The sequence below is a fragment of the Corvus cornix genome, chromosome 7, assembly GCF_000738735.6.
Source record: "Corvus cornix cornix isolate S_Up_H32 chromosome 7, ASM73873v5, whole genome shotgun sequence".
Lineage (NCBI taxonomy): Eukaryota > Metazoa > Chordata > Aves > Passeriformes > Corvidae > Corvus > Corvus cornix.
In genome coordinates, this window is record NC_046337.1 from 9,902,415 (window position 1) to 9,917,680 (window position 15,266).

Sequence of the window (15,266 nt, forward strand, 5' to 3'; positions counted from 1 at the left end):
TTCCCTATCTATCTTGGTCTTAGCCCTGCATCTTATAGATATTAACTGGCTTTTCCTTTCTTCTCTTCTCTTCTCTTCTCTTCTCTTCTCTTCTCTTCTCTTCTCTTCTCTTCTCTTCTCTTCTCTTCTCTTCTCTCTTCGCTTCTCTCTTCTCTTCGCTTCTCGCTTCTCGCTTCTCTCTTCTCTTTTTCATTTCCTTGCCTCCTATAAGGGAGTTGAAGATGTGCTTAGAGAGATCCAGGCAGAGCTGAGAGATGAGAACAGTAATCGTCCTGACTGGGGAGTAAAGTAACATGAAACAAATGGTCAGGGGTCACTTTTCTGAGAATCAGCATAAACGTCTAATGTGTGCACTTAACACCTACTACCTTAAACAGTAATTCTGCTCGTGCACTTCTGAGGGTAGACTGACCCAGAATTAATTGGTTGAGATCTGCTGGCTGATTCAAAACATTAATTTGTTCATTCTGACAGGATCTGTAGAGTGAACACCTTACGAACACTTTTAGCACACCTTCAGAGATTACATCCAAAATGGGGAGGACACCTGGTGTGGGTGCTTCCCCCGTCTGGTGGTTGGTGAGCTGAAATCTCATCTGGAGTAAATCAGCACATTCTCTTGAAATCTCAGTGAGATAAGACATGTTGTCCTACATCCTTCTGACACTTTGAATAGTTTCAGACATACATAGAGAAGCAGATTCTCTTTTGCTCTAGAATATCTCCACATAAGCATGAGAAAGGGAGGGGAAATAAAAAAAAAAGAGGAAAGAAGGAAAAAACTCCAAAGAATCAAGAGATTTGTAGCAGGGGGAATGATAGGAAATTTGGGAAACAACCTCCACTGAATCTGCTGAGGGGTACCTTGACCCGGAAAAAGTGGTTGTTTCGAGTTTAGTCTACTGGCTTTTGATCAAACACCTGTGTTGAAGGGTGCCTAGCTGGAGGCTAAGTAGTTGGCAAGGTTTGTCTTGCTTTCTTTCTTTTCTTCGCTGTTTTCTTGATAATGGTTTAGTATGTGCTAGTTGTGCTTAAAAATTTAAGAAAGACAATTATGTGCACACACACTAAAAAACAGAAAAGGAAAAAAAAGAAATAAAACATCCAAGAATCCGTTCAGCTGAGTCCCGTTCATACATGCCACATGTATCTGCAATAAAAGCCAGGAAAGCATGGTGATTCTGAGGCACATGAAGACAGATGTGAGGTTCAATTCCCAGCAGGGTTGCCTCAGCCTTTCATCCTTCCAAGCCAGAAAAATTGTATTTTATGCAGTTTTCTGTGTGGGGTCTTAAGGAAGAGACCTTGAAAAAACAAGTTTCTTTCTGCTCAGCTTGCATATTATAGATATTTCATAAATCTCTGTCTCCAGCCAACGACTCCTTTGCAGGCTGGGGTGTGCCAGAGGCTGAAAGATTATGGTCCTAGTAGACTGGCTTCATGTTGGCATCACAAAGACCTTCAATCAATAGGAAGGAATGAACAAAGAGACGGTAGCAGCTTATTGCACTGGAGAAGGAATGACAATCTGCACCAGAGATAGGTGTGAGGGAAGCAGGGATACACTGTGGGAGAAATGGCTGCATCTGCAACAAGATTACCCTTATTGAGAGAACAAAGAGAGCGAAAATAGATTCTATCTGCAACAGAGGAAATAGTGGGTTTATCTATATCTTTGCTTCACAATAAAGCCCTATTTCATAGTAAGCCCTATTTATTGTAAAATAATGAAGCCCTGATTTGAGTTAAAAAAAAACCCCTGCCTGATGCCAAATAATAAAGAGTCACATTTGGAAGGAATGTCTGATAGACAACAGACCAAATCTCAAACACCTCACTATTTATACTGTAGAGAGCTTAAATGACCAAATTATTAGCTCAAGCCATTGGTTTATCCCACCAGAGTTACTAAGGCAGGAATGAAATTTTAGTCCTGGCTCATGGACACAATGACACCCACATTTCTTTTTTGTAGCTGAGTTCACAGGATTTATATCAGCATTTATCTTCCACTGAATTTTCTCTTACTGCAAGTGAGAAGCAACTGCTGTCACAATTAGTGAATTCTCCTGTCTGTTAGTCATGAGAGATTGGCTTCTGTCAGACAGCACAAACTTCAGTTTGTTGGGAAGAGGTGCAGGTCAATAAAGTTTTCTGGTTTATTGCCTTTCATGCTGCACAATACCTCAGCAGCTCCTCAGAAACAGCAAACAAGACTGACACTTCAGAAAAATAGGGGATAACTCATTTTAAAAAAAAAAGTGATAAAAACTACCCCAAGCCTAAACTAAGCAAACAAGAACTATCTAATTCTTTAATAAATCCTAAACATTTTCATTGTGACTAGAGACTGCATATAAATTCTAGTTTTGATTTTACTTTATGAATATATGATGATTGACCAATTATTAACATGCAGACTACACCTAATCCCTACAGTGTCCATTGTAAGGAGATGAAAGTTCTTGTCCTGGGCATCTTAGATTATCAGTCCCATCAAAGGCCCTGAGTGTGCTTACATGAGTAAGTGCCCAGTAGGGTGAGTAATTGCTCTATGCTATTGCCTGTTGTCAATAGGAAACATGGAATAAAGAAAAATCCATTGTAATTCTACAGTAAGAAACAAACAATTAGGAAAATCTTTTTAAGATAACCTTTTTTATACATATATTCTGCCTTAAGAGACACAGTTTCTGGCTTAGCTCTTACAATTTCTTCTTCAGATTCTTCAAGTATGGGTTATTTTATAAACGTCAAGCACACCCACTTAGTAGCTTTGGTATTAACTACTTGGAAAAACAAGCACACAACAACACTGAAGAGAGCCCCAAAGCAGTGTTTGTCACTGGATAATGAATGTAATCAACATATAATCGATGTTGAACCACCATCATTAGGTGGACCTGGTTTAGATGCAAAAAAAAGCACAAGGTTTATTCAGTGACATTTTAAATCTTTTCTAGCTATGAATTACGGAACCATTCTAGTAGTTGTTAAAGGCACAAAATAAAGTTCAGGGATATGGAAAATTTTCTTTGATGTTCACAGCTGTCTCTGAAATCTCTACTTGGTGAGGTCTAACAAAGTCTGGGGCTATGGAGAGCACTGTAAGAGTAAGTGTTGGAATGAATTCTGTAATTTTCATTAACAACAATGTTCTTTGGCTCCTAGAAATTGCCTGCTGTTTTGGGTCTATATCACATGTGTGAACATTCCTGTGCACATAGCACATACACATTTGAGTGCAGATGCTGTTTTCCTGACCATAATAAACCTGAATTTATCCACAGCACTAATGAAGTATTAGAAATAAAACAGCTTGTTACTGCACTGGTGCACTTCAGTTATGATCAGATTCTTCCTCATTATTAAGGTGAAAACATAATTTCTTACCCATCAGGGGACATGGGCCATTTTTGGGGTGGAAATGTTATTGTTTGTTTTTGAGACACTAAGCCACCAGGAACAAAGCTCTCAGCCTCACTGCACATAAGCCAAAAGCCATGAAGTAAAAATTGCAGTATCATCATTATCGAGGTAGCACTGGACCATTTTGCCTCTCCCAAAAGGAACTCACCTGTTCAGCTTTCTGGTGAAAGACAGCAGACATGGCTAAGATGGTGCTGCGCTCATCCAGAGCTGCAGCAAAACTCTTCCACTCTTGATCCAGCTGGCTGGATATTTGTTTAATCTGCTGGGAAGCATAGTGGCCTGCCTCGGAGAGCCTTGACGCCACAGACATGATTCGATTGATGTTGACATAGGCATTCTGAAAATTAAAAAGCAGACATAAATAAAGAGAAGGAAGAACTGTGACCACCCTCTGCCTTCATTACACATTCCAAACACCATCAGCTGGAGTAAAGCCAAGCAGTTCAGTGAAAGCAATCAAGCACCTGCTTAAATATGCGTGAATAGCAGTCATACTACCTGCCACTCTAAAAACACATCCCTCTGGATTCTTTCTGTACATCTATGCCATTATCTAACACTGTTATCTCCCCCTCTCTCCTTGAATTTATTTATGTAAAACTAATTTGGCATACTTCAGCTATTTACTCACCTGTTAGGGTGTACTCATTGCTTCTACCTTATTCCTGATATTTCTGTTGCATTAATTCATATTTCTGGACACATTGGTAAGTAAAAGGTTTGCTTTTGCCCTTTGAGAACTGTCTGATAATCCTTTATAGACGTGTAGTGTCAACAAATGGAAAAGTCTTACAGAATTTAAAAGAGCTTATAAGGATATTCTACAGAAATATAAGTGTTTCCATAGAAATGTCTATTACGTTATAGCCTTCAGTTAAAATGTTATCTTTTCTGCAGGCTATTTTAAGCTGTTCTCCAGCAGAGATATTATTCAACTCCATTCTGCATTTAGAAGGATTCAAAAGCCTCTAAAAGGGTAATATTTTCTTTTCTTTCATAAGAGTTTTCCATTATTGTTTTTATTCAGCCTTGAAGAAGTGGAAGAATAGTTTTTTCTCAAACTGAACTGTGGACAGCAATGTAATTGCATTACAATACCCCCACATTCTGCATAGGAATTTATGCTGAAAATAAATAGCCATCATGACTTACATCTTACAGCGATGCACCATCAAAAGACAAATGACAGCTGTCCTGCAGATTTCTGGAAAGGCATTTGATGTAAGCACTTTTCCTTTCTCTTTCCTCCTCATCAGGGGAAAGGAACATCTCAAAATTTGAGATGTTTTGCTAATGTTGACCTACTGCTGCTTTCTTGTCTCTCAAAACTATTTCCAAAGGGCTTTAAAAATCTCTAAGAGTAGAATCTGCAAGACCTTCACGCACAAGGACAGACACAACCTTGATGATTTTAGCAGCATTACTCATGGGCAAATAATAAATCAGAGATTGAAGTGTTTGTTGGAGCAGGATCTCATCAGAGTGAGTGGGAGCAAAACGTGGAAAGGTATCTGCCAATCCAAACATGAAATGCAACAGAGCACTGCCAAAGTAGGCACAGGTCCAACCTAAGTTGTAAAGCAGGGCAAAGTATGTCTGCAAAGTGTGTGGGATAACTATGAAGTACATTCATCATAAGGGTAGGTGCTAAAGGAAAAAGATTGGGCCCCAGCCCTTTGAGCCACTCAATTCTGCCTGGTAGAACTATGACTGTGACAACTGCCACATAAATAACATAGATCTAAAGCAATACCCAGGCTTCAGTCTTGTTTGTTTTCCCCTTATCACAAAGCCTTTTCTTAAAATTTGTATTTGGCTCAAAATCATTAGATTAATTTTAAAGAAATATTTTTTTTTCAGTACAATTAGAGAAACCAATCAAAATTGTTCTGGAGCTTAAAGTATACTAAAAAAAGACACTATGATTTGAAATCTTGATCACCAGCCACAGTCAAACATTTCCTTGTGTCCCGCTAGGTAAGAAACTGGAAATCAGGCTAAATATTTAAGCCTTTTTCCCAGAAATTCTCCATGAGTAAACCTCAGCCAAGATAATTTTGCAGCATTTCAGGTCAATCCTTTTGGTAGAAAGTAGTGTAGCATCACTACAGCTGCTATAACTTGTTTGAGTTGCACCATGGAACTTTGCTGTGTTTGAAGGAAAGGTTCCAGAAGTTTTGATTTCATGTAGTAAATGGTTGTTTTCATTCTGATTTTATTTATTTGTTTTTCCCCATGCTGAATTATCTCAGCCACTGCAATGCAATGGGCATGGAGGAAACAACTGTGAGTTCTGTGGCTCCCAATGGCTCCAGTGCATAGATGTGTTACCCAGCAGGAGGGCAAGGGTAAGTTTAATTGAACTGCAGCAGATATTCTGAATCTGGTTTTTAAGTCAGAGAGATTTATACATTTTTATGTCTGTTATATTTTTATACAGGGAAGAGGATGAAACTTCTCTTTCCTATAGGAGAATTTTTCATGGAAGGGTACCAACCCACTAACTCCATAGCTTTTTCAGCAGGAAGCAAGCAGCAGCTTGGGAATCACCTGCTCACACCACTGTTCTTTGAGCACCAAGTGGAAAAGGCTCAGAAAACAGAGACTCCTGAGCTTCTCCTGCTTGTTTTTGAGCAACAAATGCACTCAAGGGCAGTATCACCTCTGATGTGCTCTTCTGTAGTGCTGTTGCAGATTGAAGTAAAATGCAGTACAGCTTCAAGGCAATCCATAATTTACTTTCAGGAAAAAAACCCAACATTAACTGACCACAATTCACAAAATGCAAGACATTTCTTTTCCACCTTGAAGAAGAACAACATTGTAAGACAGTTTTTTTTTTCTTTCATCTTTATCTGCCAATGTGTAATGTTCTGAGTAAAATGGAAAAATCTATGCTGACAAAAATCATCTGTTGACATTTCACAAAGTCAAACCTTCCTTTCCCCCTGGTTTGTTCACTTTTATAAACTGAGTGAATTGAGATTTTTTTTTTCTATGTCACTATTACAGGGATCTTTCAATCTTTATATGAAATAAATTCAATAGAGCAACTAATTTCTGTGACTTTGTTTTACCTTTAAGCTTGGAAAATCCACCATAGCAGGCGCACGGAGAATCTTGCTTTAAATTCAATGTAACCTCACCTTTCTTTCAAAACTGAGAGGGGTCCCCAAAGAGGACTGCAAGGGATCACTAATCTATGGCTATATATAACCAAAATAGGTCAAACAATAAGGAAACAATATATTAATGTCTAGAAGTAAAAGCACTTCAGTTGACATTCCGTAGTCATGACACTAGGGTACACTGAAATTTTGGCTAATATATATCTTTCAGCATTGAAAAAACTTTATTTCACATGTATGTGCAGACTTTTCAAAAGCACTCCTCGTGTTAGAAGTAATTTTTTATTGGCTTTATTTCAGCTTTGAAACTTTAGTCCAAAAAAGGGGATTTTTGCCTTCTAAAAATCACTGGGCTGGCAAACAAAACAAAAATTTCCCACATGTATATCAACATCATGATAGGTAAGAGATTCTTTTACAGTTTAGGAAAGCCCTGAGCAATGCCTTGCAAGTTCACATTCCCCTCTTTATCCACCAAATCTCAGTCCATCTCTGTGGCTAAACCAAGGCGTTGATTCTGGTCCCCAGCGTGTTTAACTCAGCCATTCCCTCCAGCACAGCAAGCACTGCCCAGGTCCCAGCACGTGCTAAGAGCCCTCAGTGTCAGCAATAAGCACTGACAGCAGTGGAGTTGCAACTGTGGAATGATCTCCCTCAGGGATATACAGTAATTCATCCCTGATCATCTCGTGGGCATGCTGGGAGACCTCCCCTCCTAATTAAACCCTCCAAGCGTGGCTGGGACAACACTTTCTTATGATACACTTATGAAAAGAGTGCCTGACACTCACAAAAGAAAAATGAGCTGTGGGAAGCATTAAATCTGCAAGGCTGTGTTGATCTCATTCTGAAGAGGACTAGGTGAGATACTGTGATGGCAAGCAGCAAAGGTGGGCTGCAAGAGAAAGGGTCTGCAGATTAATTGAAAATGAAATTTGATTGCTGAAGGGTTTTTCTTTAAAATTAAATAAATAACCAGTTTGCACTGTGTTACTGTGACTTTAGAAACCATATGTGAAATGACCATAACACATAAATCCAAAGGAGAATGTTTCAGTGACAAAAATCCCCTCATGAGATGTCTTTAAGACCTTTAAGTTTCTAGAACAAGACCAATTATTGGTCTGTGTAGTATTAGATGGCATTCTAGCTCAGCCTACATACAGAAAAATACCAATAATTTAAGACAGATGTTGGGAATTTTCAACAGACACTATTAGCCTTTACATGATAATTGTAATGTGTTTGAAATATATTGTGATTCAGGACAACGTGGATCTCTGTGTGGTGTCAGACAGGTAACTCCCTGCCAGCAGGACAGGCAGCAATATCTGCACTGAACAGTCCCATTTTTGTGTGCATGCCTCACAGAAAGCAGGAACTCATAATTTAAGGAAGTTATCTGATCCAGGCATAAGAAAGTCCAGGCAAGGGAAATACAAATAACTTCAGTCAGAACAAATGGCATGTACACCAGGTATCCAAGCCCAGTATGCTTTGTGCCATACTGAAACACTGAGGTTTTGTTTTCTAGTGAATTTTTTAGATTATTGATATTACCTGAAAAAGGCCTGAGTTAAGTATTCATTTTTGTGGAAAGTATTATTGCTTCAGTATAAACATTATACAGCTGCGATAAAGAGTAACATAATTTATTTTGAAACTGAAGTGAAAACAAGCACTGCCTTGAATCACAGAAAAAAATAATCTATGCTCCTTATTTAAAAGAAAAATACCATACTACAGTTTATTACCTCAAATATATGATTTCCCCACATCCCACATTGATCATTTAAAAGGAAGAATTATTATTGTAACAAACAAGAGTACCAAATTGTTTTTCCGAGAAGGAGCTTTGGTCACAGCATGCCTACAGAGATGTACAGGAAGATCATGCAACAAAAGGCATGACCCAATAAACATTAGGAGCATGCATTTTCTAGAGAAACTGAAGATCATATTTTAATTATTATTAGTTATGCCAGGCTTAAGGGACACTAGGCACAGTGTAAAGAAAAAAATCCAAACAACAAACACAATCAAAACCAAACACCTCAGAGATCCAAGATCTGATCAACTTCCACCGAAGTTTATAGGCTTTTTCCCTGCAAAACATACAGCACCTTTAGCTACTTTGTCCTCCTCCAGATCTTCACTCGATACTGATCTTAATGTATTAAAAACACAAAACAAAATCCAGTACCATAAACAAGCCCAAGCCCCACAACCAAAAAAAGTACTTCAAGATTTCATTATTTTATTACTCAGACTTCCAACAGCTGAGCTATTCTCAATCCAATAGTTGCTGATGTACTGCATCTAAAAAGATCCAGCTAACTTATAAATCAAATTTCTAGCAAAATCACAATTAAAAGCAAATTCCCATTTAAAAAAAAAAAGTTTATAGTGTGATCTAGCTCACTCTCAAAGTTCAGAAAAAAAAAATTATATATATAGTATATATATTTAAAAATCCCAACTAACAAACAAAACATTTAAACACCATCTAACTGGGTTTGAAAAGTCATTCTTCTTGAACCAATCTCCATGTCCTGAGCCCGAAGCATGGTAGCTAGATATCTGAGTTTTGTAATTAGTATGAGAGAGCTTGTAGACTCCTCAGATATAAACCTAATACTTGTTTTGTCTTATTAAAGCTCTCCAGAATCGTAAGTTTTCAGACTTGTGTGGGTCACAGTACTCTACCTGGGACAGCAAACAAATGTGACGGTAATAATCTCCCCTTTCTCTGTTAAAGACACTGGAAAGAATTCCTGACATTTTCTTTTTGCAGCCAAGTGTATTACATGAAGAGACTGAGAAATATTGCATTATAAACACTAATGAGTACCTATCTGCAACTACACAACAGTAAATTCACCAGAGCTACAGTTTCTCTAACATGTTCTGCACTACATAACTTAATCCTAATCCTGAACTTCACAAATGTTTATCAGTGGGTAATCTAATGCAAGAATATTTTTGAGGGGCAAAAAAAATTTATGTATATTAATATTGTAGGAGCAGAGACTTTGTCAACAGACAGCAAGGCAAAACCCATTTCTTCCTTTGAAAGTGCTCAGGAGCTGTAACAGTGCCTTAAATCTCCTGCTCTTACTGCAATATAAACATTATCAAGTAATATGTAGCAGTCATTTTCCAACAGTCTCCAACAGAAATCAAATGGCAGCATGAACAACAGAAACAAGATATTGCCATAAAAATAAGAGAGGAAAAGGTCACTTTAGTTTCAGTCTCCTCTGGCTCTTCCTGCATGCTTTACTACCTATGGAGTGACTTGTATGCAGCCCAACACTCTAATGCAGCAAGCTGATGTCTCCTGCATGCCAACACCCTCATGTTCACAACACTGACTTCTGAGGAAACCAGGACTCACTCCAGATTTTTCTGGCAAAGACTTTGCTCCATCTAAAAAACTGGTACATCACTGCTGAGGGTAGCACTATGCTCACGTAGAACAGCAGCTCCAGGTTAGTTCAAGTAGCCATATCTTAATGGTATTACCCTTTCCCCACTATTTTCCAAATGTCCTTTCAGCCTGATACACCCCCACGTCTGCTGTTTCAAAAGTGGGATGCCCAGCCTTCTGCAGGACAGTAGCCCTGTCTAATTCCACAAGCCAATCTCTTCAGGCTGGAAAACTCACCTCATTTCCCAACCTGTGCAATCCTGGCATTGAAATACCCTCTAAAAAGGCCACTGTGCAGATGCATAATCCAAATAGAAGCCTTTCAGCCACAGGGAGAGTCTAGAAAAACCTTTTTGATTGTGAGGAATTCTAGAGTCTTTTTTAACCCAAGTTTGCCATACTGCCAATAACAATACCACAACTCATTGTCCTATCTCTGACAACTGAAATCTGCTGAAGAATTTTTCTAAGTCCCTACTAAAAGAGCACAGCACAAGAATTATTTCAAATGAAAAATTTAAGTTGAATAAACTGTTCCTGTTTTCTATATGAATTGATGTTGATCCAAAACCAAAGAGAAGACATCACCCCATCATCAGAGGGGATTCTGGTTCTAAAATTCAACTACAGCTAAAGGAAAAGTAGCATATGAAGAATGATGTACAGCTGTATCTGTTATATTCCTATAGGGAGTGTTTGGGATATTTGTTACATTTTGGGGCTCCTCCCCTCAAAAACTTTGCTAATCTCTCACTTCCTCACATTCCTCATTCTTAAAGGTTCACTTGGGGACAGATGGAAGAAAAATTGAGGAAAATAACTTTTCTTCCATTAGGTGGCCTATCCCTGTCACTCGTTAATTTTCTATTAACAGCAATGATCTCTTTCCAAGCCTAACTGCCTGTTATTTTAAGAAAAATACCACACAACATTATTTTACATTACCATATTTTGTGGTATTATTACCATAAAAAAGGATAAAGGGAGATCCTTCAGCATGACTCTTCTAATGGTATTTTCTGAAGAATTATGGCCAAATTTGTATCTTTAATAAGTCAAATGAATTTTAATGCACTAACCTCCAGGATACATTTACTTGTTGGGACTCTGAGAGCAGCAGTGTTATATGGAGGCAGTGTTATCCTGGATTTTGCTAGATGGCACTGTGATGGCAAGTTTAACAATGAGGTGCCTAGAGCCTGGTTTTCACTGCTCTGTTCAGATATAATCCCAATAAACACATTAATATGCATTATAAACATTTGTCATCTCCCACTGTTATGCAATGCCCTAGTGAGGCACAGTGATTTAAGTGGGGAATAGCTAGGTAGGTGGAAACGGCCTGTGGAATTCAGGTCAGAAAAGTTAATTACCTGACCTGGAATTTCACCAGAATCCCAGGGTTAATGCCTGTAACCTGATGAAAGCAGTGTGAGGTCTGTAGCTTCCTCGGGTAGGTGGGATCTCTTTTTCCCATTTCAGACAGCTGCTCTCCAGTACCAGAGCAGGTGTGGCTCTCCAGTGACTTACACCATCAACTTCAACCACCTCCGAGGTGTCAGCCCCTGTGCAGCTGTAGCCTGACCCTGCACAGCAGGAGGAGGTTCACCTGCAGGAGTGGTTTACTCAGGGCAAGCTTTGCTGTAGTTGGCAGAGAGTGTTCAGAGAGGGCTCATCTATGCACTGTGCAGTTGCAGCAGGGGGTATCCATGCATTTTTCTATCCCACTGCAATAATCAAAACATCAATACATCCTTGTCCTCATTTCTGTGCTGAAAGCAGGGCAGTTTCCAGAACAAATACCTTGTGTCTGGAAAGAATAAGAAAATGAGCAAAGCACTTACAAAGGTATGATGATTTTTCTTTTTAAAAAAAGAAAGGTATTTTGATTTGCATTCAAAAGTTCTGACCGATTAACAACTGAAAGAGGCAAAATCCCACTGTGGCCACAACTGACAGCTTGATTAGTGTCTCCTTTTCAAGGTTTTGAAAAGTACCTTAGCAGGGTGTGGAGGGAGAAGCATAATTTATTAAGGTGCCACCTACAGCTTGCATTAATTCCCTGTCAAAGAAATGTCAAAAACTTAAAAAATACTGTATTTGCTCTTCAAAATGTAGACAAACTCCGCAGGACTGTGCTGCTCTTAAGTCAAGGAAGTAACCATAGATCAGTGTCTGGGTAGAGAGCAACACTGCTGCTGTCACAGCCAGCCTGACCTTCCTTACATCACCTCTCACAGGTCCATAGAGCCCTGTGCACTGGAGGTGGCCTCCTGTGCTGGCCCTCTCCTCCCTCCTGTGCTGGTCACAGTGTGCCCTCAACTCACCATGGAATTCATGGCAAAGTGGTTGTGCTGTGTCTGCAGGTCCAGGGCGTGTTGGTAGCTCACACCGATCTCCGTGTGACTCTGTAGGAACAACTCTTTATTGTGGCTGATCCAGTCGAACATCTAGAAGGGTTTGCAAAAGAGAGAGGGAAAAAAAATAGAGTTAGACAAGGAGGGAAACAGTAAGAGAGTGCAAAATATAAAAGTCCTCTTCTGAGATAAATGTATGCAACACAGAGAAAATCACCTGACCTATGGTGCCCTTTAAAATAAACTGCTGTTGAGCAATGGAAGCATTGAAGTTATTGCCAAATTTCACTATTAGCAGAATGATAGGTCAGGAAAAATAATTCATAAAACATGTTCCTCAGTAAGCTTGATCCCATAGTCTTTTCCTATAAGTAATGGGAATTTCATATAAAGAAAGATAGCAGCAGAGGAACTGTAATCAGGGATTGCTTCATTGACCAAAGATCTAGCAGTCTGTAAAGTACTTTTAATCCATAAATGGACCAAAAATTCTGTAAGTATTATGATGTGATTTTCTCAAACCCCTTTCTTTTTTATCTATATATAAAGTTTCCAAATATTACATTCAAATAGCCAGTTGACTTTCTACACTTTTATTTCATAGATCTTTCCAATTTCAAAGCCAGAATCCAGCCTTTCACTTACTATTTTTGGGAATGAGGAGGAAAAAAGAAAAAAAGTACTTTATTAATATCTATAGAGAGCACACATTTCAACTTCTTCCACTTCCAAATAAATTCCCAAGCAAAATGGATTGTTCAATACTTCAGACAGAGATAGAAATATATTGAATAAAGCTGATGAAACTCATTCCTTATTCAGAAGCACGTCAGTGTGACATTTCAATCTGCAGAACGTTCATTCATTATGAGCTGTCACAAGTCAGCTAAGAGATAGTGCATTCATGTTTTAGCTTGTTCTGTGTTGTATTAGAGACTAAATGCATTCAAAGTGAGAACCTTTCATTCTTTACCCCTGACTACAGCTCTGCAGGAAATTGCAATCTCAGATCTCTTCTTTCCTGCAAACATTTTTTTTTGCAGGATCCCTTTAAAATCATGTTCCCTTATCTCCATCCCAGTAAGCTAGGGAACTATCCATTAATAAGAACTCTTTCATAACAACAACAACAACAACAACAACAACAATAATAATAACAATAATAATAATACCACCAACAACGCACACTCCCCCCCCCCCCCCCCCCCCCCCCCATTAATTCATTATAAAAAAAGAGGAACTAATTATAGAGGCAGCAAAGGTCAGGTCAGTTCAGTCCCTGGTGTTAGAGAAAGTGTTTTAAGGCAAAAAGGCAGTGATGCACCTTCTAAGTAACCACCTTAGGGTCAGAAGATCAGTCCAGATGTTTGTTACAACATTTACATGTCCTCCAGTAAAAAGCTGGTTTGTTCTTCAGCACTGCATAACAATTTTTGACCTGTGACACCTGAAGAACACTCAGAGCCCGCTGCTGAGGCACTGTATGTTGCTGTAGTTGCTCAGGGTCAGTTCCCCATTCCCTGTGGAGATGGTGCTCCTGAGAGGAGAGAAAAGGCCCTGCATGGGTCACCTAAGATTCCCTCAGGAAAAACAGCATTTCATGCTGAGCACTCAATCCAGCATGGGAGTGCTCTGCTGTATGGAGGGGATTTGCAAAAATAACGTTGAATATCCCTTTCAACAAAAGGCAAATAAACATTCCAAGTGTCAGCAGACACACTACACTGACCTGGTCCCAAAAATCTGTCACATATGTCTGACTTCTTAATCTTTTATTTATGAAAATACACTTGCAACTATAGACTCTACACCAGCCTTGTATTTTGTGTTGATAAATGCTCCTAAAAGCCAAATTTGGTTCAAATTACAAAGATGCAAGTACAGAGTAATATCAGTGACACAGTTACTTTGTCATTTCTACCAATGGAGCGGACCAGGCCTATCACCATTTTTCAGGAAACAATTAACAAAATTTTTGCAAGGATGAGGTCAGAGTTTTCAAACATTACTGCCAATTAAACAGAATGAAACAACCTACTACACCTGAAGAGACATCTAAAGCTTTCTCCTTGGATTCCATTTTCTCACTTTATGAAGATTTAATAAGCAACATTAGCACAACATAATTTGCCATACTCTTGGGCTTAAAGAAAAAAAAAAAAAAGAGAACAGGAAAACCACAAAGGTAATAAAGAAAGGAAAATTCCATAACAGCAAAGTTCATGTCCCAACAACAAAATTTTATGTCTCTGTGGAAAGACCAACAGAGATTTCTTGTAAGTAGATATATGTTTGATGAGAACATTTTTTTTTAATGTTTTAAACAATCTGAAGACAGTCAGGGAGAAGAAAATTGGCAGCAATCCACTAAAAATAAACAGTAATTTAATATTTTATGCTCAGCAAAGCCGAATCGGGATCTTTTTAAGACAAGTAATTTAAACAAGTAATCTACTGTTCTGTGGATAGGGAGCATTTCCTTCATCTAATCTACACACATATTGCTGGATGAGAATCTAGCTTAAGTTAAGTCATGCTTCTCCTTTTTAACATAAAATAATAAACTATCAAGAAAAAGAAAAGCAGTTTAAGAGATGATTAGCCTTTTTTTTGTCTTGTTAAATCAACTGAAATACACAACAACAGTTTAAAGGATGTCCTTCAAGAATTTTGAGCAACACTGAGCGATAGACCTCAATAATGAGATATGTACCACCTTCCAAACCAGTTCTATCCGTAGATAACAGCACATTTTTGAAAGAGACTCACTTTCAGTTTAGACTTTGAATCTTTCTATGATACTGCTTTGGTTTCAGCAGACCAGTTTTCCAGTAGGAAATTATCCCCTATCAGTACAATCTAGAATCTCATCCTGACTCTCTCACATCCCACACAAAAGCCCAGAGAATGAAGAGTTTT

General features: G+C 38.6%; 1 protein-coding gene across 12 annotated transcripts in view; it reads right to left on the minus strand.

The window, feature by feature from the left end:
* Nucleotides 1-15,266, minus strand: part of KALRN (kalirin RhoGEF kinase) — a 484,636-nt gene that overhangs the window by 252,281 nt on the left and 217,089 nt on the right. For all 12 annotated transcript variants that reach the window (XM_039555510.1, XM_039555513.1, XM_039555508.1 and 9 more), the window contains 2 exons: nt 12,318-12,440; nt 3,578-3,769 (listed from right to left, as the gene is read on the minus strand). In XM_039555510.1, the coding sequence (XP_039411444.1) occupies nt 3,578-3,769; nt 12,318-12,440 (315 nt within the window). The remainder of the gene's footprint in view (nt 1-3,577; nt 3,770-12,317; nt 12,441-15,266) is intronic.